General features: G+C 48.0%; 1 protein-coding gene across 1 annotated transcript in view; it reads left to right on the top strand.

The window, feature by feature from the left end:
- The first annotated feature begins 22732 nt into the window (after positions 1-22732).
- Positions 22733-24697, top strand: part of SH3TC2 (SH3 domain and tetratricopeptide repeats 2) — a 50597-nt gene continuing 48632 nt past the window's right edge. Inside the window, exon 1 of the mRNA XM_081093053.1 lies at positions 22733-22875. Within this exon, the coding sequence (XP_080949179.1) occupies positions 22824-22875 (52 nt within the window). The 5' untranslated portion in view covers positions 22733-22823. The remainder of the gene's footprint in view (positions 22876-24697) is intronic.

The raw sequence follows: 24697 nt of genomic DNA, 5'->3' as shown, positions 1-24697 counted from the left end.
CCCCCGGGATGTACACCAGATCAGGCTGCGTCCTCCTCACAACACTCATAGGCTTCCCCTTAGCTTTGAGGATCAAGTCTAGTCTCCAAGCCGCCGGAAACACAGGCCCTGGATTTCATGACCTGCCCCTGACTTCTCTTGGCTTTCATCTGCTTATTCTCCCCAAGGGAGGCCCCGAGCTGGCTGAGACTTCTATTTTGGGACACATTCATTTAGAAAATGCTTTCTGTCACTGAGTGGAAATTTTTGTTCCTGTAACACCCACCGTGGATGAGGCTCCCATAGGCCACAGAAGTGCAATCTCTCACCTTCATAAGAGCCTTTAAACACTTAAATGTGACTATTCCTTCTGAGTTTTCTCACCTGCTTGCTAAATATCTCCTGTTAATGTAGGTATTTCTTCATGTACTAACTTTCTTTCCTGTTTTATTAGTTGCCCTTTTCTCAGTGAGCTCTGGTCAATGACTGTCTGCTTTAATACCTGTCACCTAGAGCTGAATGTGTGGCCTCAGCAGCTGGCCCCGACAGCAGGATTTTCCACTTGCCACTTTGTTTACTTTTACAGCGATTCTCCCAGGGCCTACCCTGCATCAGCATGTGGTACCCTCATTTACACGTCCTTCACACTTAGAGCTTGAAAGTACTCTGAAGTGTTTCTTACGTTTTATTTTTAGCCATTTCCCCCACTTGTACTTGTGTCATTGTATTTTTGAGTGTATTTTGAGTTAAGAGTTTTGCCATTTATTTAATTTGCTTGTGACATTTCCTCCAAACGTTTTGAGATGATGGTGAATTCAGATTCCATTTTCCCGTGTACCCTATCTCCTCCCTCACCAATGCCTTTGACCAATTTGTGTCCAGGAGTCCCTCACCCAGTCCCCTGAACATCCCTTGATACTCTTCACTCTGCTCTCTCTGCAGTGCCACAACCTAGATTGAGCTTCCTTCATCCAAAAAAAGGAATGCTCATCTTAGCTGGTCCCCTATATCTACTCCTGCCCCCTCCAGTGTTGTCACTACACAGGAGCCAAGCTAATCTCTACAAAACAGAGAGGTCTGGTAGCAGCATCCCATTGCCTAAAACTCTTCAAAATTTCTGTTGTTCATATCCCCTATGTACTCTATTAGCTTCACACACCAGCGTTCGTTCATTCGTTCGTTCATTCATTCATTCAATATTTCTGAATATCTACTATGTGTTAGGCACAGTTCTAGCAACTGGGGATACAGCTGTGAGCAAAGTAATAAAAATTCTCTGTCCTCATGGAGCTTACATTTTGGCAAGTAAATACAGCTCCTCACTGCTTCCTGTACCCTCTGCTCATTGGCCCTTTATTTGCTCTCACTGTGTCACTAGGCACAGTCCCGCCTGGCGCAGGGCCTCTCAGGGACATGCTGGTCTCTGGGATGCTTGTCCCTCCCATCTTTGTCTATGTGACTCTTACTCATCTTTCAGAGATTAGCGTAGGAGTTACTTCTGTAGGGAAGCCTTTCCTGATTTCCTCGCCTGGAGGAAACTCCTCTTTTACATGCTCTAATAGTACTCATTTTCCTCCCCGTCGTAGCCCTTACTGCACAGTCATTTGCTTGCACCTAACTTCCCAGTGGATTGTGGGTTCTGTGATGGCAGGGACTCTGATTTCATTCATAGTGTTACTAGTGCTCACTAAGAGTAGGTGCTCATTCAGTATTACTTAAAGGAGTGAATTGGTGACTTCATCCAAGACTTTAATAAATTTTGGCCTGAATTGGAACGAGAGCCGAGACTAAGAACCTGCTCAGAAAATAGCATCCAAGGAAGCGTTAAGTAGCATATTGGCAGTCAACTGCAGTCATCACTCTGTCTAACCTTACACATTCAGCCCATGTTTGCTCCATCTCCTTAGGGAAAGCTCACAGAGGGAGGCTTTCCTAAAGGTTAGCTCACTGTGTTGACTGTACTCCCCTGCTCTGCTGACTTTCCAAAACGAAAGAGAGGTTGGTCTGTGTGACCAGTGTTTGGTGGATACTTGTAGCCTCAGCAGACCCGGTCCTCCATCCTCTCACCTGTAAGACCAAATGTGAATCATACTCCTGTGAGTCCTCTTCTGACGAGGCCCTGACCGTGGTCTCTGTCCATGGTGTCCTCAGTCCAGTTTTAGCAAGAATACTGATGAGTCAGCTTAGCAAACATTCTCCATTCAGCATCTGATCATCTCAACATCTGATCAAACTCCTCATCCCCTACCCTTAATATCTGATCATCCTCGCCCTAGCTGGTTTGCTCAGTGGATAGAGCGTTGGCCTGCAGACTGAAGGTGCCAGGTTGCAGATTCAATCCCCAGTAGGGGACATGCGGGAGGCAGCTGATCAATGATTCTCTCTCATCATTGATGTTTCTAGCTTTCTCTCCCTCTCCCTTCCTCTCTGAAATCAATAAAAATATATTTTTTTAAAATAATCTGATCATCCTTGCTTGCCTTCAGCAAGAACCCTCTTAAGTAGGTCTTACAAGAATCCTACTAGCCCTGAAGTTTCCTCTGAGTAATTTTCCATTTACAGACCCCACCCTGCTCCTTGGCTCAAAATCGCCACTTGTCCTTGTGTTTGGAGTTGAGCCTGATCCCTCTCCCCTATTAAAAACTCCATAGCAGGAGTGTCTACTTGAATAAAGCCTCATCATCATAAGTGTCATGCGTAATTTTTCTTTAAAAAAATATCAATTTCAAATACCTTTGACTTCTCATCACAAACCATGGGGACCAGAAGACTGTAAAACCACACTTTAATTAAAAGAGAGAGATTGTCAGAATTGATTTTTTAAAATAATGAGGCCCCGTTATATGCTATTCATCAGATATATATATTTTAAAGATAGGTTTAAAGAAAATGAGTTGAGAAAGATATTGTGGAAGATATTGCCCAAGAAGGCTGGGGTGGCTGTAGTAGGACACAAAAAGACATACAATCATTAATGGGTGCGCTGAATAATAGATCTTTAGAATATACAAAGAACCACTTGAAACAATTAAAGGGAGAAATAAATTCACAGCTGGGGATTTTAACTCTCTCTCTCAATAATTAAAAGAACAAAAAATCACACACAATTGAAAGAACACAAAAAGTCAGTAAAAATAAAGATGATCTGAAAACACTGAACCAGCTTGATGTAATTGCTATTTATAGAACACTATGTCCTATAATTATAGAGTAGACAGTTTTTTTTTCTATGCACGTAGCACATTTTCCAAGATAGTCTAATTTATGGGAGAATATGACCCATGCTCAAACTCATACGTCATCTGCAGATCATCTAGACACCACAGCCAAATACATTGCAAGGGTATTCACTTTATCTATGACATTTACTTGCTGACAAGTCTTCTATCACTCTCCATTTCCTGCAAGGTTAATTTAAATCCCTTCAGACTGACATAAACATGCTTCAGAATTTGGCTGCCATTTTCACCCCACCCCCCATCATCATGACTCACAGTACTCCATTCCATATAATGGCGGCCGGGGGGGGGGGGGGGCGGGGGTACATAGTGGATATGGACTTTGTATTATCTGCCAAACATACATTGCATGTCCGACTGCCAAGTCTTCATCCATATCTTTCCCATTACTTTTATGCCCTCCATCCAATCTTCACTCAAGATCTTCTGCATCCTCCATGGTTTACGTCAGTTCTTTCCCTTTATGGTGTCTGTCTCTCTCTCTCTCTCTCTCTCTCTCTCTCTCTCTCTCTCTCTCTCTCTCTCTCAAGCTCCACTGACTTATGCTCCCATGTCACTGGTCTCATACTGATTCTGTTAGCTGATTCTTGATGGAATGATATGTCCTCGAGGAGAAAAGACAATTGGACCATGGCTAGTTACAGTCAAAAGCAGAAGTTTGGAAAAGCATGGAACAGGCAAAGAGACAGCCGCTTCCCAGCTCAGGTAATCTGTAACACTTGACATGAAGGATTTAATCTGACTCTAAAAATTGCAAGAAGTAAATCCCCAAAGAGGATGTGGATGGATGGCTTTTGAAATATATCAAATTACCTGTAAATAAATCTAAAGCAAATGTTAACCATTCCTCTGAAATGCCATGTGAAAAATTTGGCTTCTTCATCTCCAAGGAGAGCCTTCTTTATTAGAAAAACAAGCAAAACTGGCAAACAGTGATTGATTACCTACCAAATGCAAGGTACTGAAGTAGATGTATAATTGATAGATTTTTAAAATTAAGAAACTAGTCCAGAAAAAGAGCAAAGAAGCAGTTCAAAATAGAAAAGTTCCAGATGGCCTAGCCCAGTGATGGCGAACCTTTTGAGCTCGGCGTGTCAGCATTTTGAAAAACCCTAACTTAACTCTGGTGCCTTGTCACATAAAGTAATTTTTTGATATTTGCAACCATAGTAAAACAAAGACTTATATTTTTGATATTTATTTTATATATTTAAATGCCATTTAACAAAGAAAAATCAATCAAAAAAATGAGTTCGCGTGTCACCTCTGACACGTGTGTCATAGGTTCGCCATCACTGCCCTAGGCCATAGCTTTGGGAAAGAGATGGGGGAATGATCTGCATACAGCAGGCTCAGGCTGCTGGGTTTATCCATAGGGTTGTCGAGGCATGCGCTGTGTCCACAGCACAGGACTACTCTGGTGGGAGATGGTTTGCCTACCTTCTCCAGGGAGGACAACGTATCAATTACCTAAATTAACTAAATTAATTTTCCCATTTTAGCTGCTCAGTTGTCGGGGATACACTCTCACCCTGGAGAACAACAGCCCCTGTACCACAGTGGTGGCATGAGACCTTCTCCTTATTTCCACAGTGTCCTCTGTTGTCCTACACCTGCCACCTGTGAGACCCAATGCTGCAGAGACTGCACACGTGGTAGGGAAAGGGAAAATGAGCCAGGAGACGCGGAGGGGTGCAAGGAGGGGAGGAGAGGGGAACTGGCTCATTGCATCCCCACAAGGCACTCTCTGGATTACAGACCTCCCTGAAGCAGCAGTCAGGGGGACCCCACAAACATCCTGGACACAAGCAGCAGTCAGGGGTGGAAGTCCTGGGAATCATTCCTGTGGGCTGGGCTGGTGGTTGGCCACTGGGTGTCACTCTTAGCCCATGTTTGTTTGGTGTCAGGTTTCTGAAGATGGTCCATCATTTGCTGAAGTCTCCATCCTTTTCCCACTCCCTGTCTGGGATATCTCCCTTGGAAGGCTCTACTGACCACATACATAGGAAATGTACTAGCATAAAATCACCCAGGAGCAGACTTCTGACCTGCACACGGAAAGTGGCCTATTTGTCATGGAAGCAAGCAGAGGCCAGCATTAGTAACTGATTCTACAGCAGCGGCTCAAAAACAAGCTCTTAAAACATAGAGATGTTTCATTAATTTTTCCATTCAGCATTATTTCCTTCTTTCTATAGTCTTTGTTTTCTATTTTTTAAATTTATGTTCTTAATTTTTATTTAATTCTTTCATTCTACAAAACTAAACATTTAGATGAAATAGAAATTAAACTCAGAAAGGATTAGGAGAAAAACCTGAACAGATAAAACCATTAAAGAAATACAAATCATATATTTAAAAAAATCTATTATTTTTATTTCTTTTCTTCAGAACTTGGTGTGCTTTTTAAATCTGAATATACATGTCTTCAATTCTGGAATAGTCTTAGTCATTTCCCTGTGACTAGTGACTCAGTTTCTCCTTCTGGAAGCTCTATTAGATTATGTGGGGCATCTCATTCTATCTCGCATCTTGGGTAATTCTTTCATAGTTTCTACCTTTTTTTTCTATGCTGCCTTTTGTGTGATTCCTGCAGATCTGTGTTCAGGTTCCCTATTTTCCCCTCTGCTCTATTGAATCCTTACCCAGTGTGTTAACCTGAACACACCAGTGAGTCCTTAACTACAATGCCTTTGTGTGTGTGTTTTTTTATGGAGTTTTATTTGGCTATTTATCAAATTTGTCTGTTCCTTTTTTTTCATAATACTCTATTCCTTCATTATGGTTCCCCATTTTTAAATTCTTTTATATCACACTAGAGGCCTGGTGCACAGATTCGTGTACTGGTGGGGTCCCTTGGCCCGGCGTGGGGGGATCGGGTTGAAACTGGCTCTCCAACATCCCCCAAGGGGTCCTGGATTGTGAGAGGGCGCAGGCTAGGCCAAGGGACCCCACCGATTGGGGCTGGGGAGGGACCACGGGCGGGCTTCAGAGCATGTCCGGCCTGTCTTGCCCTGTCCCAGTCGGCCAGATCCCAGCAGCAAGCTAACATACCAGTTGGAGCATCTGCCCCCTGGTGGTCAGTGCACTTCATAGTGACTGGTTGAATGGTTGAACAAAAGGTTGGACTCTTAGCATATTAGGCTTTTATTATATAGGATTCCCTTGCTTATTTTAGTCCTCTTTCATTTTCAGTTTATTTTTATTTCCCATCCTCACCATGGTAATTCACTGGCTGGTGGCATCTGCCAGTTTTCTCTCTCAGTAATTAATTTTGTTGTGTGATTTGTATCTCTTTAACTATAAACTACCCAGAACTGTTCTTTAACAGTTAAAAAATGGGCTTCTCATGGCATCACATTGTGAAGGGAACCTTTATAGAGTAATTTTTGCAGTTGTTTCTGTTGTTTGCCTAGATAATCGACATCACTAACTCCGCTGACTGGAGAGTGCATAGTAAATTCAGATCCTGTACCTTCTCAAGGAGCAGGCCTGGGTGCTGGATTTTTGCATATAAGGCTTCAGACAGATGTGTGGCTTCTTCAGGGTGTCCTTGGGAGGTGGGAGGAAGTTTTTTCTAATTCTTTTTTGATAGAATAAGCAGCACTTAGAGACTTCAGGCTTTATGCAGGGAGCAACATTCCCACTCCCCTGCTTCCCAGAGGCCCAAGGTCATGTCTAGTAAGGGGGTGGGCATTTGAGAGCCAGCCCCAGATCCAAGGACCATGTCCTGGCTGACCCTCCAGGTTCTCCATGGCATCTGCTCCCACTTGCCCATAGGACTTTGATTTCCACACTTGTATCTGGACCTCAGGCACATCCTGTTCTTTCTTTAAAGCTAAATATGTATTACAGTATTTATCTTTGCTTACCTTGGCCTTGAGTGATTCAGTTTATCTTCTGGTTTTCTTATGAGGTTTTCAAACGGGTCATCTGAGGTGTCGGGGAGAAGGACAAGTGACAGGGCTCCTGACCCTTCCCCACGCTACACCCTCCCCTCCACCTGGCTTTAAACGGGGGACGGGGGAGCACTTTGGCTGCTCTGTAGCAGCAAGTGCTTCATCTTCTTGTGCCTGTATCTCCACCTGTAAAAAGGGAATAACAATAGTGCTGCCTCACACCACCTTTTTGCAATTAAATGAGATAGTGTACATGAAGCGCTCAGGTCAGTGCCTTGTTCAGAATACACAGGAAGTGATCCTTGTTAATTATTGAATTCCAAGTTATACTTATATTTTAATGTAATTTAATTTATCTAATATTTATTTTTTTAAATGGTTCAGAATGGGGGCTTTATCTAGATCAGTCTGGACCAGTGGTTCTCAATCTGTGAGTCGCGACCCCTTTGGTAGTTGAATGACCCTTTCACAGGGGTCGCCTAAGACCATCCTGCATATCAGATATTTACATTATGATTCATAACAGTAGCAACATTACAGTTATGAAGTAGCAACGAAAATAATTTTATGGTTGGGTCACAACATGAGGAACTGTATTTAAAGGGCCAGAAGGTTGAGAACCACTGGTCTAGACTATGCTTTCTAAAAGAACTTCTGGTTAGAAAATTCTTTGCTTCCATATCAAGTCTGCAGTAGGAAAGTTAGCTTTAGCCAAGCTTGGCTTACCCCTAGCAGGATAGGCATAAAGATCTCTATTGTTTACGCTCCTTTTCCTCCAGCCCCTGACATTCCTTCAACCCCACGTCCCATCCCTTAGCAATTCCATTCTTCTCTTAGTGATTCACAAGGGACTTGTTGTCACAGTTGGACAAGCAGCCTCCTGACTAGACTCAGCCTTGCTTCATGATTTCTCAATGTTGTCACCTCTCCCTAGGTGTTTTTGCTGAAATCTCCTAACCATAAAGAAATTTTATTTAATGGTTCCCCTCTAACTCTTACACTATGGTAACCTCTTCTTCATTTCCCATGAAACTGGGGACCATGTTGTCTCAAGGAAAGGATGGGGTTAAGGGAAGGGCTTCTCTTCTCATGAGAGAAGGTGATATGGGGAGGGGCATTTTTTACTCCCACTTTGTTCAGCCTAGTTCTGTGCAGATGAGCTGGTGACAGCTCTTCTTACGTTGGAGCAGGCTACATGATGAACCAATGAGATGATGAGTCAGGATTCGGCCATGAGCAACCAGGGTCTATGGTCTCCTACCACATCCCAGGATGCAGTGCAGAAGGTGGCAGGTCGGAGGTCTGGCACTGTTTATTACCAGTACTAGTATCTTCTGAAGGATCTGAGTGAACGTGCTTCTGAAGCAGCATAAATTCATATGCGAAGGTGACAGGATCTTGAATCCCTTCCCTTGATTTCTGGTTGAGATCAATTTTCCTTTCTAAGACCAAACATTTTCCCCATTTGTGTGGACTCAGTTTAATGAAATACACCCAGTGCCTCCCAGCAAGGTTCTTCCAGGGATATTTTAAGCCCGCTTCCCCCCCCCTCCCCCCCCCCCCACCACACACACACACACACACACACACACACACACACACAGCCACTCTGGGAAGCCTACAGGCAGGGGCTGCATTCCCATGTGATGCTGAAGAGCCCTGCTCTTGGACCAGCCGCTCAGCCACTTGGCCTCACATTGAGGCAGGGGCAGCATTGGGCTCCAATGGGGGCCCCTCACCTCTCTTTGTCTAGGATCCTTGTCACCTGTCCAGCTGCATGCTGATAAATTAGGCTCTTAGGAGAGACATGGGACCTTGGGCCATTTGAAAGCCCCAAGTAACTTCTGTTGGGAAAACCGTTTTCTTTTCCCTGCACAATTATGAGGACATGAAGAAAGGGGCCAGTAGAAATAAAACGCTACCCACAGGAGGATGTCCATAACAATTGGTGGCCACCAGGAAGGTGCAAGAGGAAGCCTGGGGTGGGATTCTGCGGGGCTCGGCTGCAAAAGTCGTCAGGATCCTAGCATCTTGGCCTGTTCCTCTCCAGGGAGTGGAGTCGAGACCTAGGAGCAGAGGGCCCCTTTGTTTAGAAGTTTGTTTTGAACTTTATTTAGACTCCAGGAAGGAAGATTAACAACTCTCACCCAGAAACAGGAAAGTATTTCTAGATGTTGGAAAACCATGTGGCAAAGCCTTCGGGCCACACTGCTCTTCCTTTGTCCAGGGGAAGGAGGAGAGGCTTCTGTGCCCGCATCGCCCATGGCGGTGGCCTCACCCTCACAGGCCGGGGCCTGGGCTGCCCTCACGGAGGCTCCCTTCTCTTCAAGGGCCCCGCCTTTCTCACTTGGAGATGGAGCCGCAAGTCCAGTGAAACCATCCAAGTTGGAGCTGTCAGCCTCACACTGTGGGCGATTCTGGTGCCAAGAGTGAGGCAGTGAGAGAGTTACTATATAGAATATGATCCTATTTAGGAATATATACAGGGTGGGCAAAGTAGGTTTGCAGTTGTTTGTATAGAAAATAGTACAACAATTAATAAATAATAATACAAGAACAGACTCTGTGTTTTGTGTACTCACAACTGTAAAGCTACTTTTCCCACCCCTGTTTATATGTATATATAATGCATGTATTTAACACATACACATATATATGTATATACGTAAATTTTTTTGGTACAGAAATGGGGACCCAAATAGATTGTCTGGAATGCAGTCAGCGTTCTAGAATACTTCAGGTTGCCTGTGTTTGCCTTTGGAGAGGGGACCGAGCTTTGGTTAGAGGTGAAGTGGTTTGAAAGTCAGCTTGCATTTTTATTCAATATGTGGTTAGAACTCCTTCATGCATTTATCACTACTGTAATGTCACAGCTTTAAACAGAACACCTGCTTTCCTGGAGGATAGTACTGCCCTCTCCACCCTCATCTTCATCCTCCATCATATAAACACGATCCCTGAAATTCCCCTCGGTACCCTCCACCTGCTCTCTCACTCCCCAAACCCTCCCGAATCTGCTGGACATTCTTCTCATAACCTCATGTCAAGATCTGTCTCTCTTCTCATGTCCTTTCCCACCCCCTTGGCCTCCTCATCCAGCTTGAGTCCGAGGTCACCCATTTCAGTGACTCTCTCACCAGCTCCCGATTCTCTCATTCTGTGTCCCCTGTCACACTTGCTTTGTCAGCTCTGAGCTGTCCCTGCTCCATTCCAGCCCCCCCCCCCCCCCCCCGGAAAGATATAGACTCCTGTGTCTGGGCCCTGGCCAACTCCCAATGCCAGCCCAGCCTGCCCTTCACTGTGCCCAGCAATGTTCTTATTCCTTTTTAATTGGCTTCTTATCACGCTGCCCTGTCTACCCTTTCCCCCTTCTCCTTGTTTATATTGTAGTCTTCTCCTGTGAACTGACGCAATTGCACACCTCATTCCTCCATACTGTCGACACTTCCACGCATCACATTCTCCTGAGGCCCCATCTCAGAAGAACCTTATTTCCAAGTCAGGCTGTCTGTGCACCCTCAATCCATTTCAGTTTTTCTCTCTCTGGACTCTTCGACATCAGCATCCTTTTCTCTCTTTCTCTTAAAAAAATACATTTTTATTGATTTCAGAGATGAAGGGAGAGGGAGAGAAAGACAGAGCTATCAATGATGAGAGAGAATCATTGATGGGCTGCCTCCTACACGCCCTACTGGGGATCGAGCCTGCAACCTAGGCCCTAACTTGGAATTGAGCCATGACCTCCTGGTTCATAGGTCAATGCTCAACCACTGAGTCACGCCGGCTGGGCAGCATTTTTCTCTCTTGCATCCTTAGTCTATTCTACCCCACTTCATATGGGTGTGACACAGAGCTCCATCCTGGGCTTACTCTGATTTAATAGATTTTTTCCCCCAGTGACTGAGGAAACCAAAGGCATGCTTGGAGCCTGCCTCGATTCCCACCTACCACGACTAGCCCCCTCCTTCTCCCAGCGGCTGGAAGCTTTCAAGGTTGGCAGCTCTCAGCTGAATCCTTCTCAGGGACTTGCCGAGAACTGCTGTCCCCATGTCATGCTCCCTTGTGGGCCAGTCTGCCCTCGAGGACTGGCCATGACAGAGCTGTAACCAGTCCAGTAACTGGTTATCTGTGCCCTGGGGCCGGGACAGCTCTGAAGGGCCATGCCTACTCCTGAGCTCCCTGCAGGAACCAGCTGAGAACTCTGTTGGGTCTGCATTGCAGCCCACTCCTCCCTCTGCCCACTCCTGTCTCCCTCACTCCCCACCTGAGTGGCCCTGTGAGCATGTCTCCATGCGCTTCCTGCCGCAAATCTTCCACTCAGAGTCTCCTTCTTGGGAACCCACCTGCGTCAGCAGGCTTTTCAGATTTGGGGAGAGATCTAGAACATGGATGGGGACGATCAATATTCAGGCTGATTTTATCTGCTTGGAATGTAGACCCAGTCTGAGAGAACAAAGCTCCCTGGATCGGTGTAAACTTTTGGATTATGTAGCTTTAAAGAAACTCAATTTTACAAATACAAGATGTGAGAGACTTTGGCAGACATTTTTTGAAAAAGAACTAAAGGATTCCTTACTTTTTGAGTTCATTCATTCACTCACATAGGAGTGCCCATTCTGCGCCAGGGGTGGGGCAGCAGAAACAGGAGGAGAAGGGTGATAAACTAACACCCAGACTTAGGATTGCAATCTGTGAAGTAAATAAACAGGGGGCAGAAATAGGGAATCGAAGGGGTACCTCACAGAATAGGTGACTTGAGAGGAAGACTGATGAGAGATCGGCACCATTATTAATGGAACGGATCAGAGGGGGGAACTCAGAGGTCATGCTAACCCCCGTGCTAACCCCCAAGCTAACCCCCATGCTAACCCCCATGCTAACCCCCATGCTAACCCCCATGCTAACCCCATGCTAACCCCCATGCTAACCCCCATGCTAACCCCCATGCTAACCCCCATGCTAACCCCCATGCCAACCCCCATGCTAACCCCCATGCTAACCCCCATGCTAACCCCCATGCTAACCCCCATGCCAACCCCCATGCTAACCCCCATGCTAACCCCCATGCTAACCCCCATGCTAACCCCCATGCTAACCCCCATGCTAACCCCCATGCTAACCCCCATGCTAACCCCCATGTTAACCCCCATGCTAACCCCCATGCTAACCCCCATGCTAACCCCCATGCTAACCCCCATGCCAACCCCCATGTTAACCCCCATGCTAACCCCCATGCTAACCCCCATGCTAACCCCCATGCTAACCCCCATGCCAACCCCCATGTTAACCCCCATGCTAACCCCCATGTTAACCCCCATGCTAACCCCCATGTTAACCCCCATGCTAACCCCCATGCTAACCCCCATGTTAACCCCCATGCTAACCCCCATGCTAACCCCCATGCTAACCCCCATGCCAACCCCCATGCCAACCCCCATGCCAACACCCATGCCAACCCCCATGCCAACCCCCATGCTAACCCCCATGCCAACCCCCATGTTAACCCCCATGCCAACCCCCATGCTAACCCCCATGCCAACCCCCATGCTAACCCCCATGCTAACCCCCATGCTAACCCCCATGTTAACCCCCATGCTAACCCCCATGCTAACCCCCATGCTAACCCCCATGCTAACCCCCATGCCAACCCCCATGCTAACCCCCATGCCAACCCCCATGCCAACCCCCATGCCAACCCCCATGCTAACCCCCATGTTAACCCCCATGCTAACCCCCATGCTAACCCCCATGCTAACCCCCATGCTAACCCCCATGCCAACCCCCATGTTAACCCCCATGCTAACCCCCATGTTAACCCCCATGCTAACCCCCATGCTAACCCCCATGCCAACCCCCATGCCAACCCCCATGTTAACCCCCATGCTAACCCCCATGCTAACCCCCATGCCAACCCCCATGCCAACCCCCATGCCAACCCCCATGTTAACCCCCATGCTAACCCCCATGCTAACCCCCATGCCAACCCCCATGTCAACCCCCATGCCAACCCCCATGCTAACCCCCATGTTAACCCCCATGCTAACCCCCATGCTAACCCCCATGCTAACCCCCATGCTAACCCCCATGCTAATCCCCATGCTAACCCCCATGCTAACCCCCATGCTAACCCCCATGCTAACCCCCATGCTAACCCCCATGTTAACCCCCATGCTAACCCCCATGCTAACCCCCATGCTAACCCCCATGTTAACCCCCATGTTAACCCCCATGCTAACCCCCATGTTAACCCCCATGCTAACCCCCATGCTAACCCCCATGCTAACCCCCATGCTAACCCCCATGCTAACCCCCATGCTAATCCTCATGCTAACCCCCATGCTAACCCCCATGTTAACCCCCATGCTAACCCCCATGCTAACCCCCATGCTAACCCCCATGCTAACCCCCATGCTAATCCCCATGCTAACCCCCATGCTAACCCCCATGCTAACCCCCATGCTAACCCTCATGCTAACCCCCATGCTAACTGGAGGCCTCCAGACGTTGAGGTGCAGGGAGTTGCTGATGGCCTCCAGCTCAGTGTGGTTCCAAGACAGCACACAGGCAACACCGGCAAGCTCCCCTCAGAGCCTCTCACCACTAATCCTGGGCCCAGATGAGGGTCTGTGTCTTACTGGTTCCTGGTGTATCTGTTTCTGTGGCTGCTGTGACACACCACACACTTCCTGGCTTGGAACAACACAGATGCATTATTTTATAGTTCTGGATGTCAGGGTCTGAAGTGATTCTCACTGGGCCGAGGCCAAGGTATTGGCAGGACCGTAGCCTTTTGGAAGTTCCAGGGGAGAATCGATTCCTTCCTTTTTCTAACTTTAGGGGCTTCCCACGTTCCTGGGCTCATGGCCCCTGTTTCCATCTAGAGCCAACATTGCAGTAGCGTCTTCAGATCTCTTTCTCTGATTCTGCCCCCTTCTAGTTTTGTCATCCATCTTCTGACTCTAACCCTCCTACCTCCCATTTACAAGGACCCTAGTGATTATATCTGGGTAATCCCCCAAATCTCTCCTTCTCAAATTTTTTAATTATATCAACAAAGTCCCCTTAGCCACGTAAAGTAACATGTTCATAGATTCTGAGGATTGGGGCATGCTTGGGGAGGGGGGCATATCCTGCCTACCACGCCAGGTAACTCAGATCCCTATCACAGGCTGAAAGCCCTGGCACCCTGTATTTAAGTGGCTTTTCTTTCCTACTTTCCCCAGGTGCTCGCGCATTGCTGAAACCTCTTAAGTGCCTTGTTTTGCTTATTTGCTTGACTCCTGCACATATGTGGTCACGTGTCATTTTAAATAATTCTTGTTTTTGTTATTAGACAAATGCTGCTTGAGGAAGGAGCTGGGGGTTGGGGCGCTGTGTGTTTGTGTCTGGCTCATGTTCTCCTGGATGTCTCAAGTGGTGAAAGTTCCTGTATGTGCTGGCGCAGGCTTGGATGTTCAAGAAAATCCATCTCTACCAATAACTAGCAAACTAGGCCTTAGAGAAGTCACCTGACTTCTCTCAGACAACCCTTTCATCACTTCCTACATGGCAGGTTCAACTCCTATGTCACGGGTATGGTGTGAGGATGTAGTGAGTTGAAGGGTTTCATCAATAGGGAACTTCCTGTATAAGTTGTCATTTCATTATTTGTGGACACTGAGCTTTGAGGGGTGAAAGGGAACCTCTCAGATTCTTTTTACTGAGGAGTGGACTGTACCTGAATGTGCTGCCCCCCCACCCCCCACCCCCCCTCACCCCCACTGTGGTTAAGGTTTTTAATTACCTTTGCATGGATCAGAATATTAAGAAAGATGTGCTGGGCATATAGACCCCTGAAATCTACACCTAGGCCTGACTGGGACATTATTTGCCAAAATCTGTATGAATATTAGACTCACCCGAAATGGCTCTAAAAGAAAACCTCTAAGGATTCTGCCTCCAGAGATTCTGATTTGTTGGGGCTGAACAAGATCGAGGCATCTGAATTTTGATGAATCTCTCCAAGTAAATGGAATATGAGCTATCTCCTGACCCAGCAGGCTGTGAAGTAAGCTTGGGGTCTATTAATAGAAGTACGGTAAATGGAACAAAGGAGGGGACAGTGTTTCAGAGCTGTGAACAAATTACAGAGCTGTATTGGATGGCTGGATGGAGATCTGGGTACCCCACTTCCAGCGGGAGAGGGACTGGGACAGAATCTTCATAGGAGCAAGACCCGGGTGGTGTGGGGACTCAAAGGAAGAGGGGAAAGCACTGAAGGGGAAATGGCTGGCTTGCCCAAGGTCACCCCGTGAAGTGTATCAATGAAAACACCTCGAAAAGAAGAGAGACACATGTCCTTTTGCTTTAAACAGCTTTATTAGATCACAAAGTCAAATGCTATAACAGTGAAAATAGTTGAACATGAGATTTCATCTTTCTTAAGTAAACAGCTTGTAAAACTCATGTCTTCGAAACTGCTCGCCAGGTGAGGAGTGAGGACAGAAATGCAGTTCGGGTGGTCTAGACTGCATGCCTTCGCCCCAGGTAACCTAAAGGAATCTTTCTGATTATCTCCGAGGACAGGTGGATCTGGTTTTACTTGGATGCATTTCCTTGTAGGCTTTCTGTTTGGGACTGAGATTTGGTCTCTGTCACAGCTGACAGGCACATGCTGTTTGCCTGGATGCCCTGTCCCCTCAAAATCCTATCAGCTCCAGGCCCATCTAGAAGATGAGTAGAGCAGTGATTGTGCACGTGTGCATGCACACACACACACACATACACACATTTACAAGGTTTGCACAAGTGAAAGACAGACACCTATAAAAACTTTTAAATGGAAATCTATATAATTTTATTAACCAATGGCCGCCCAATAAATTCAATAAAAAATATAAAAAACTTTGAAAATCCTCACAACCATTTTGTGAAGTAGAACTTTTTTTTGATATCTTCACTTAATTATTATCATTGTTATTTTTGAAGGAGGAAGTATGTGGAAGAGCATACCAGTGGAAAATGGCAGAACCGGGATTTGAACTCTGGTCTTCCAGTCACAGATCTCTGCCCAAAGGGACACCAAGAGGCAGAAGCACATCAGAGTGCTGGTAAGGTTTCTGTTACCCCACTGGCCAATAGCTTGTCTGGCTGATATTTTTGTCCAGAGAGGACAGAAGACGAACCCAAAGACTGGGAGGTGCCAGGGTGGGGAAGGGTGTGTCCTTTCGTGCAATCCACGTCACTGTGCCGTCTGCTCGGGGTTAGACTGCCTGGGCAGAGAGGTGGCACCTTCCAGAAGAAAAGAGGCGTCCTCTGTTACCATCCAGGTTCCCAGCTAGAGCGAGGGCCCTCAGAACAGGCTGCTGGTCAGACAGAGGCACCGGACCAGGGCAGGAGGGTGCAAAGGTCATGTCTAGAAGGCCACTTTCACAGAAGGCAGCGCAGCTATGTTCATGCCTTCGGCTCCAGAAGATGACCCTCCTATTCAAGTGTTGCCTCCTCCGGAACGGTAGCGGCCCAGGCAGTGCTCTCTGAGGGCCATCAGGAAACTGCGGGGGGTGTGGGGCCTTTGTTACTGGAATATGCTTTCTTCCATCTGTGATGCTGTGGACACGGTGCCTGGCGCTCTCTACTTGGTATCATCCTTCTGGGATGCCTGGTCCTAGAGACCATCCCTCCAGTAAGGTCAAGAGTAACAGCTTGAAACACAACCCAGGAGCCCTCCCATGAGCACCCCTGGCACACTGTGCCTACATGTGCATTCCTCCTCCTCCTACTAATACCTACTTCTCTTTGATCATATAGTTTTGTATTTATTATGACATCATCATGCAACAGTCTAGCTGGAAAACTTGCCATAACACAGAAGTACATAAAATATAAGGACATCGTGTCCCTTCCCCCTTCCCTATCCTCCATCCCTCCCTCACCCGCTACAGAAACTCTGGTCTGTTGTCTGCTCCGCTCTCTGTGGATCCCCTCCCCCAGCCCAAGGCCCGCAGCCCGATTGTGGAGTGAATAGATGGATCCCCATGATCAGGCTGAGGTGGTCCTTTCCCTACACATCCAAAGTCACATACGTGGTGTGATTTTGTACATCAATGTGACCATCCTGTGTGCAGGTCTCTTCAGTTTTTGCTTTGTAATGTGTATTAAAGATCCTTCCTAGACTCCACATGTAGACCGGCTTCATTCTTTTTCACTGCTGACTAAACACACCATCATTACTTGGCTCCTCCCATATTGATGGGCGTTTAAGTTCCTTCCATTTCTCAGGACTTCCTGCCGTGCAGCCTGCCCAGGCCTCTGGTTGCCCAGATGAGAGGAAAGACAGCTGAGGTGGACTCACTGGGTGGGTATAAGGGCTCCTCCTTCCTACCCCACTCACTGGGTCGGATGCCTGAAAACCTGAATTTCCCAGAAAGATAAGCTGGGCTGAGAGAAATTCCTTTCCCTGGGAGTGGTGGGGAGAGTCAGTCCTGGCTTGTATTTTGTACTTGATACACACACACACCCTGTCCTAGCCTCTCCCCACAGAACTTAATTTTAGAACATGAACTGATTAGTATTGGCATGTTTTGTGGAAACACGCAAAACTGAGTCCTGGGGTCTGAGTTCTAATATAGGGTTTGCCACAAAATTACCTGAAAGTATTGAATGAATCATTTCATATTTATGAGACTCAGTTTCTTTACCTTTAAAATTGGCTGGTATGACAGGAATAGTAATCTAATTCCTGACATTAAACTTTCTGATGGAAAATAATGGGTTGGGAATGAGAACAACGCTTAGAGGACCGGACACTTTCACTGCGAATTTTCCAGGCTGAGGCTTTGGTTGCCTGCTCTTGACCCCGGGTTTGCTGTGGGAGCCACGAAACAGGAAACTGCCTTTTGGGAAAGAGCAGTCAGCTGTTCTGGGCGAGGTCAGAGCCAGCAGCTTGGTGACCTATTCCTGGTTCAGCAGGTCAGCAGCCCCACCTCCGCCCTGGAGCTGCAGGACCTGTTCCTTAGCTGACCTTTGGTGAGGGCACGTTTCCCCTTCCTCACAGAGGAAAGTCTGGGGAGCACCTCGCCCGCAGCCTGGTCACCTGTGCCTTCTCATGGCTGCCGGGCCCCTCCACCACAGGCCTGCATGGATCTCCCTACAGCGTCAGGCACTAACTAGAGCAGTGAGGGCCATGGCCCTGCAGTCACAGGGCTGGCCCTGAACCCTGGCTCTGCTGTGCCTGTCAGCTGAATGAGCTGGGGAAGTCACTCAGACTTAGGTAGGTGGGTGAAGATTAAAGGTGGACTTTTCACATGAGCATATAATAAAAGCTCAGTAAGCATTTATTATTGTTACTAGAAGCCCAGTGCACAGATTTGTGCACTGGTGGGGGGCGTGGCCTGCAGGGATTGGCCCACTGTGGGAGCACCGCTCATCCCAGTCAGCCGAGCGGCTGTGGACCCGCCCTCTGAGCAGCTGCTGAATGATGAAATTAGTCTGGGATGGTATTTCAGGGTAATGTCTTGGGTAAAGGCATGTTCTATGTTCTGGAGGGACCTGACGGAGAGCTTTGCACCCCAAAGCCACTCGGTGAATGTCCTTGATGTGTGATGCCAGGTCGGTGACACCATCAGGGATGTTCAGGGCAGCCGTGTTCCAGGGTCCTCGGCCATCAGGGCAGCCTCCCTGGGGGGTCCACAGTCACGTCCCCTCTTGCCATCTGCCTATGCCAGCTCCCCGTGCTCTTTCTAGAACACACCTTAGAGGGCCTGCATCAGCTGGTGGGGTCAGGCCAGAGTCTGGGTTGTCTCAGGTATTTGATAGGTACAGAGACTCGGCCTCACCCTGGCCTGCTAGTGGCTGCTCCCACTGCTCATCCCAGTCAGTCGAGTGGCGCTCCCACTGTGGGAGGCAGTGACCACCAGGGGGCAGCTCCTGCATTGAGTGTCTGCCCCCTGCTGGTCAGTGCGCGTCATAGGGACTGGTCGACTGATCGTTCTGGTCATTCTGCCTTTCGGTCTCTGGGCTTTTATATATATAGATTATTTTATTATTAATGCTTAAGGAAAAATAGACAAATGATGAATGAATGAGAAGATGCAACATCATTCTGCATTCATTCACATGGAATGACTTTCCCCTAAACTTGTCTCCAATGCAATCATAGCACATTTGCGAATGGGTTTTCCTCAATCTGGGATGCTCTTCCCACCTCCTGTCAAAATTCCTTGCTTCAAAGCCCCCAGACACATGCCACCTCCTCCATGAAGATCTCTTTGCTTTTCCCTTTGGGACATGCTAACTTTCTGCTCATGTCACCAGTATTATCTCTGAATACTAATGATTCCCAGGTTCATGTTTCCAGTAGAGGGTGAATAGGTGACATGGTGTGCTTATCGCTCATGTGGTCTATAATGGTTTCTTTCCTAGGGCTGCCCTTACAAACTACCACAAACTCGGTGGCTTAAGAGAGCAGACACTTATTGTGTCATGATTCCGGAGGCTAGAAGTCCAAAATCAAGGTGCGTCTGCATGGCTGTGCTCCCTATGACACCTAGGGAGAAGCCTCCTTTGCCTCTTCCTGGTTTCTGGTGGTTTGCTGGCAGTCCTTGGCTCGCAGCCATATCGCTCTAATCTCTCTCCCTTCATGGTCAGCTGGGCTTCTCCTGTGTGTCTCTATCTCTTCACAGGGTGTTTGTTTATTAAGGACACAAGTTGTATTGGATTAGGGCCTACCCTACTACAGTATGAATTCATTTTAACTTAAATAATTACATCTACAACAATCCCATTTCCAAATAAAGTCACATTCTAAGGTACTGGGTGTTAAGTCTTCAATATATTATTTTGGGGGGACAGAGTTCCACCCACCACACGGTCTTTTAGTTTTTCTCTTGAACTACAGCACTTAAGAGCATATCTTATTATCTCAACTAGATGGTGGAATTTTCCAAGGAAAACCATTCAGTTTTACTTCTGAAGGGGCAAACAGGCTGCGCTTGGGCTGGATTTGTTTGGCAGACATGTTTGTCTGCCCTGAAGTATTGGCCCAACACAGTGCTTGGGAAGAGATTCTGAATTAGTCTGAAAGTCTGGATGTCTGGTTCCCATGGCAAACCAGAATGTCTAGCCACACACCAGGGAGCATTGCACCATGTCCCTCACTGCCTGAAGCCTCTCAGGGGCTTCTCCTCAGACTGGGCAGTGCCCTCCTGGTACCACAGGTACTATATATTCTACTGGTTCTGTTTCTCTGGAGAACCTTGACTAATATACTTTTCATTGGAAAACATGTCAAACACCTAAGACCCTCTCACCACTTCCACTAACTTCACTCTTGTTCAAGCCATCACCGTCTCTCCCCCAGACGTTACAATTGCTGCATACCCAGCATGCCAGCTGAGCCTATTTTCCAAGGAGCAGCCAGGGTGACCCTTTAAAGCACTAAGTCAATCATAGGACTCCTCTATTTAGTGTCCTCCGTTGGCTCCCATCTCACCCAGAGTAAAAGCTAAAGTCCTTAGATGGCCTTCTAGGTCCTACACACTCTGACCTCCTGCTGCTTTCTCTGACCTCATCTCTGTGCCCTGCCCTGCCTCACTGGACTCCAATCACACATGCTTTCCCTCTAACATGCCACCCAGGGTCCAGCCTCAGCGCCTTTGCGCTTGCTACTCTCTCTGTCTGGAAAACTCTTTGTTCTGGTTGATTCATCTGAGCTACCCAGAGCAGAATAGCACTAGTTTCTTGTATCTCAAGAGAAGCAACGACATTATCCAGAATGGACCATTCATTTCAGATTTGCCAAAATGTGCGTCTCAGTCCACTGCTTCAGGGTGTCTGTCATCTATGACAGATGGCCTTCCCTTGACTGATCTGAACCATTTGCCATTTCTGTTCTCTATCACTGTGCCTGTATGAGAATGGTGTGCAGGCAAGTCAAGGAGAAGGACAAGTCTGAGCATTTGCTGCCATGTGCAAGAGAGACCATGGTTTCTCCTCACTGTCTGATTCTCACATACCTCCCCACACTTCCAGTGGCTGCTTTCTAAAGAAGCCCTTGCCCTTTTATCTTGGGCCCAAGAAAACATCCTGATTCACACTTAAACACCATTCCTTGGTGAGGGGAGAGGCGTGGGGCACATTATGGGAAGTGGATGCTTTAAACATCCTGCATGTGGTGCTGTGATCAGAGAGATCCTGTGTTCCCTGCCCCTGCCCCCTTGCCCCCCACCTGCCCAATAATCCTTCCTCAGTGGAGTCATGAAAAGAGCCCATAATCAGAAGAGTGAAGCCCTGGGCTGTGGAAGCAAGGAGACCTGGCTCAAGTCCTGAATCTGACACCATACATGGCAGGGCCTTAGGCAAGTTGCACACCCCTCTCCATTAGTTTCTCACTCACGAATAGAGGTGATAATGCCTACATTATGGGATTTAAGTGCAGTGATGAATAATGAGCGCCTGGTCTGTAGTAAACTGGGAGTCAAGATGAGTCAGGTTTGAAACGGAAGCCAGACTTCAGAGACACGGTCGACACGCTGTCACCTGTGGTTGAGCTGGTGTGTGCGGTGGACTCTCCCGACCACTCCAGTGAGACGGACCCCTGGGCCATCCTTCCCATTGTCGCCCCAGCACTCCTTCCAGAATTTAACTTGACCAGGCCACCTTCCTGCTTAAAATGCTTGCGAGAGGGACCTCAAGTCCATCCTCCAAGTAGCCCGCAAGGCCGGCTGTCAGGACCCTGCTTTCTCTCGGCCCATACCTCCTCACTCTTGGACCACTCACCACTGACCTTTGCTCTTGGCATTAAAGAAACATTAAGTAATGAGTGGTCCTTGAGCATGGTTGTTCGATCACCTGTGCCTATGTCTAACCTTGTTGGCATCCAGCCATATTTCCTCCATCCCCTTCGGGAGCTGTCACGAGAGGTTTTCTGAGATTCAGCCACACTGTGTCAATTGCATTCCCCTGCTCTGCTGACTATCCAAAATGGAAAAGAGGTTGGTCCGTGTGACCAGTATTTTTGTGCATACTGTAGCCTTAACATACCTTGTCCTCCACCCTCTCACCTGTAAGACGCTGGGCTACATCTGGCGATTTCCCGGATTCCTTCTCACCAGGACCTTGGGAGCCCGGGCTGGGGCGTTGCACCTTCACCAGCAGGCAGTTGGCTCACTGATGCTGCTGGGGTTGAGGTGAGATGCTGCACCCGCAGCCCCTGCTTCAGCTTCATGCAGATACCACGGAGGTGATTGCAGAGAGAGGCTGGGTGGGGAATCCCTTTCCCCGTGGCAGGCCAGTCTGTGAGGCCAAGTCAGTCAGAGAGGGAGCAAGCACAGCAGCCTGGTTCCTGGGATGCTCTCTGCCCTCCTCCTCCGCCCTGGCTACCCCCACAAGAACCAAACTGTGTATCTGAGTCTTAGAATGCCAGGAATGTGCCACAGCCTGATAGGCATGAAGCAGTCTGCAGAGAGGCAGGGAGGAGCTCTGCTTCCAGGCAGAGGCCTGGCAGTGCAAGGACTGCGGGGCCTGAGGGCTGGGCAGCCCCTCCCATCCTCCCTGGGCCTCCTGCTGCAGCCGGGATTTCAAAGGCTGCATTGTGCATTGAGCCGGGGCCTTGGTCCCTCGTGTGCCAGGGAGTAGGCGGGAGGAGGAACACCGTGGGGAAGCTGTGCCCTGGCAGAGCTCTTCTGGCTGGTGTTCCCAGGGTCCTCGGCCCGTGGAGGATGGTGAACACATGGGTGGCTGCTTCTGCATCCCCAGGGAGCGGAGTCTGTCCTGGGGCCCAGGTGAGTTTCCTGGGGGGCCCTGGCCTGTGTCTTGGCTGAGGTGGTTGGTTCAGTGAAAGCCCAGGGGTCTGCTGGGGTGGGGAAGTTGCTCTTCCAAAGTCGGGGAGATGGTTGTGCTTTCTGGCTCCCTCCTCCCTCCGTCAGTGTTTGTCACTCTGGCTTTGTAAAAGGGCATAAAGCTCGGGAAACATCTACTTTTCCTGAAGAGAGAGGCTGGGAGCTGGCTCTGTGAGGAGCAGTATTGCTCTTGGCTGCCACTCCCAGGGTGTGACTAAGCCCTTCCTTCCTTTCTTCCCAAGATTCCCTAGGTCAGGAAGAAAGCTCCGGCTGCGAGTTCCTCTGGGGTCCATGGGTGGTCATAAACTTGGCCTCCGTCCCTCAAACCCTATTTTTGTCAGGGTTGCTATTACTAAGAAAAACAGGCATTTCCTGCCTCCTACCTGTTGCAGGGTGATATACTTTTTTGGTATGTCAAGTTGTAGCCACGGAGAATTATTGCTCTAAGCGAGTGTCAAGCCATTGAGACTTGTCATTGTCTGACCAACATCCTGGGGCTGCCTGGGACGGAGGGGTCCCCCCAGGCTCTAGTCAAGGCTAAAATTGGGACAGTCCCAGGCACACCGGCATGGTTGGTCACGCTAATGCAAGTTCCTTGCTTGTCTTCAGAGCAGGACCAAGGTGAGGCCCGTGGTCTCGCAAATGGCATTTATTGGGATGAGTGGTAGCTTTGGGGTGGGGGTGATTGGATTGGGGGAGAGCTAGGGAGGAGATAGAAGAACATCACACAAGGAACCATTCCTAACACTAGCTGGCATATCATCTCTTCCTGGAGCACTACCATGGTTCCTTGGAGCAGGAGCCCAGGAGAACCCCTAGACAAAGCTTTCTACTCTCTGACAGGTGACTCCCCCGGGGGTCCCGTTACTTGGGCTGGCCAATGCCAAAGTGAATGGGAAGTAGCCGTATTCTGGAGCCTGAGCACCTTGGCATCTCCAGCAGGGAGAGGCTCCCAGACTAAGGCCACCCCAGATCTATAAATTATAAGTAAACAAACCTCTAAACAATGCCACTGAGGCAGGCATCATCACGGTTAATCACCTGGCCTTTGAGGCCAGAATGCCTGGGTTTCATCTCTGTTCCTTGACTTGTGTTGAGCAATTTACTTAACCTCTCTGTGTTTCAATTTCCTCGTGTAGATTTTATGATATGACTGTCTTCCTCATATGAGGATTAAGACTACATGTGAAACAACCTGGTACACAGTTGATTAAGCACAATAAATGTCAGCCACATCAATTACATGTCTATGGCCCCGGCACATCACACTCTCCCTCCAGGCCTCTCTGTTTGCTCATCTGTAAAATGAGGCGGTTGTGAACTCGCCCTGGGCGGTGTCTCAGGACCTCTGCTCCTGCTCCCTGACCTCAGCTTCTGATGTAGCAACTCTGCTTCTGTTTGCTGTCCTGTCCTTCAGCCCAAGATTTCATGTAAGAAAATTCTGCAGGTCAAACCCACCAACAAACCACTATTGAGAAAAACAACCTCAAACTTCTTCAACACTCTCATTCAGTTATTTTATTGGTTTACCTGACTTTGCTATTAACAGTTGGTTGGCATTCTAGATTCACTTTTTCACCAAGAGTCAGCTTGCTATTTATTTCTATTGAGGCTTTTCATGACACCCTCCCATATTGTTCTCCATACTTCTCAGGGTCCTTTCTTAGGGTGTTGATAGAAGTGCTGCAGGTCTGAGGCCAGTTGACATAAACATCCCCTTCTAGGTGCACCCATTTATCCTAGAAAAATGGAACAAAATATGAGA

This window comes from Myotis nattereri (genome assembly GCF_964212035.1).
Source record: "Myotis nattereri genome assembly, chromosome: 5".
Classification (NCBI taxonomy): Eukaryota; Metazoa; Chordata; class Mammalia; order Chiroptera; family Vespertilionidae; genus Myotis; species Myotis nattereri.
This window is presented reverse-complemented; position numbering and strand designations above follow the sequence as displayed.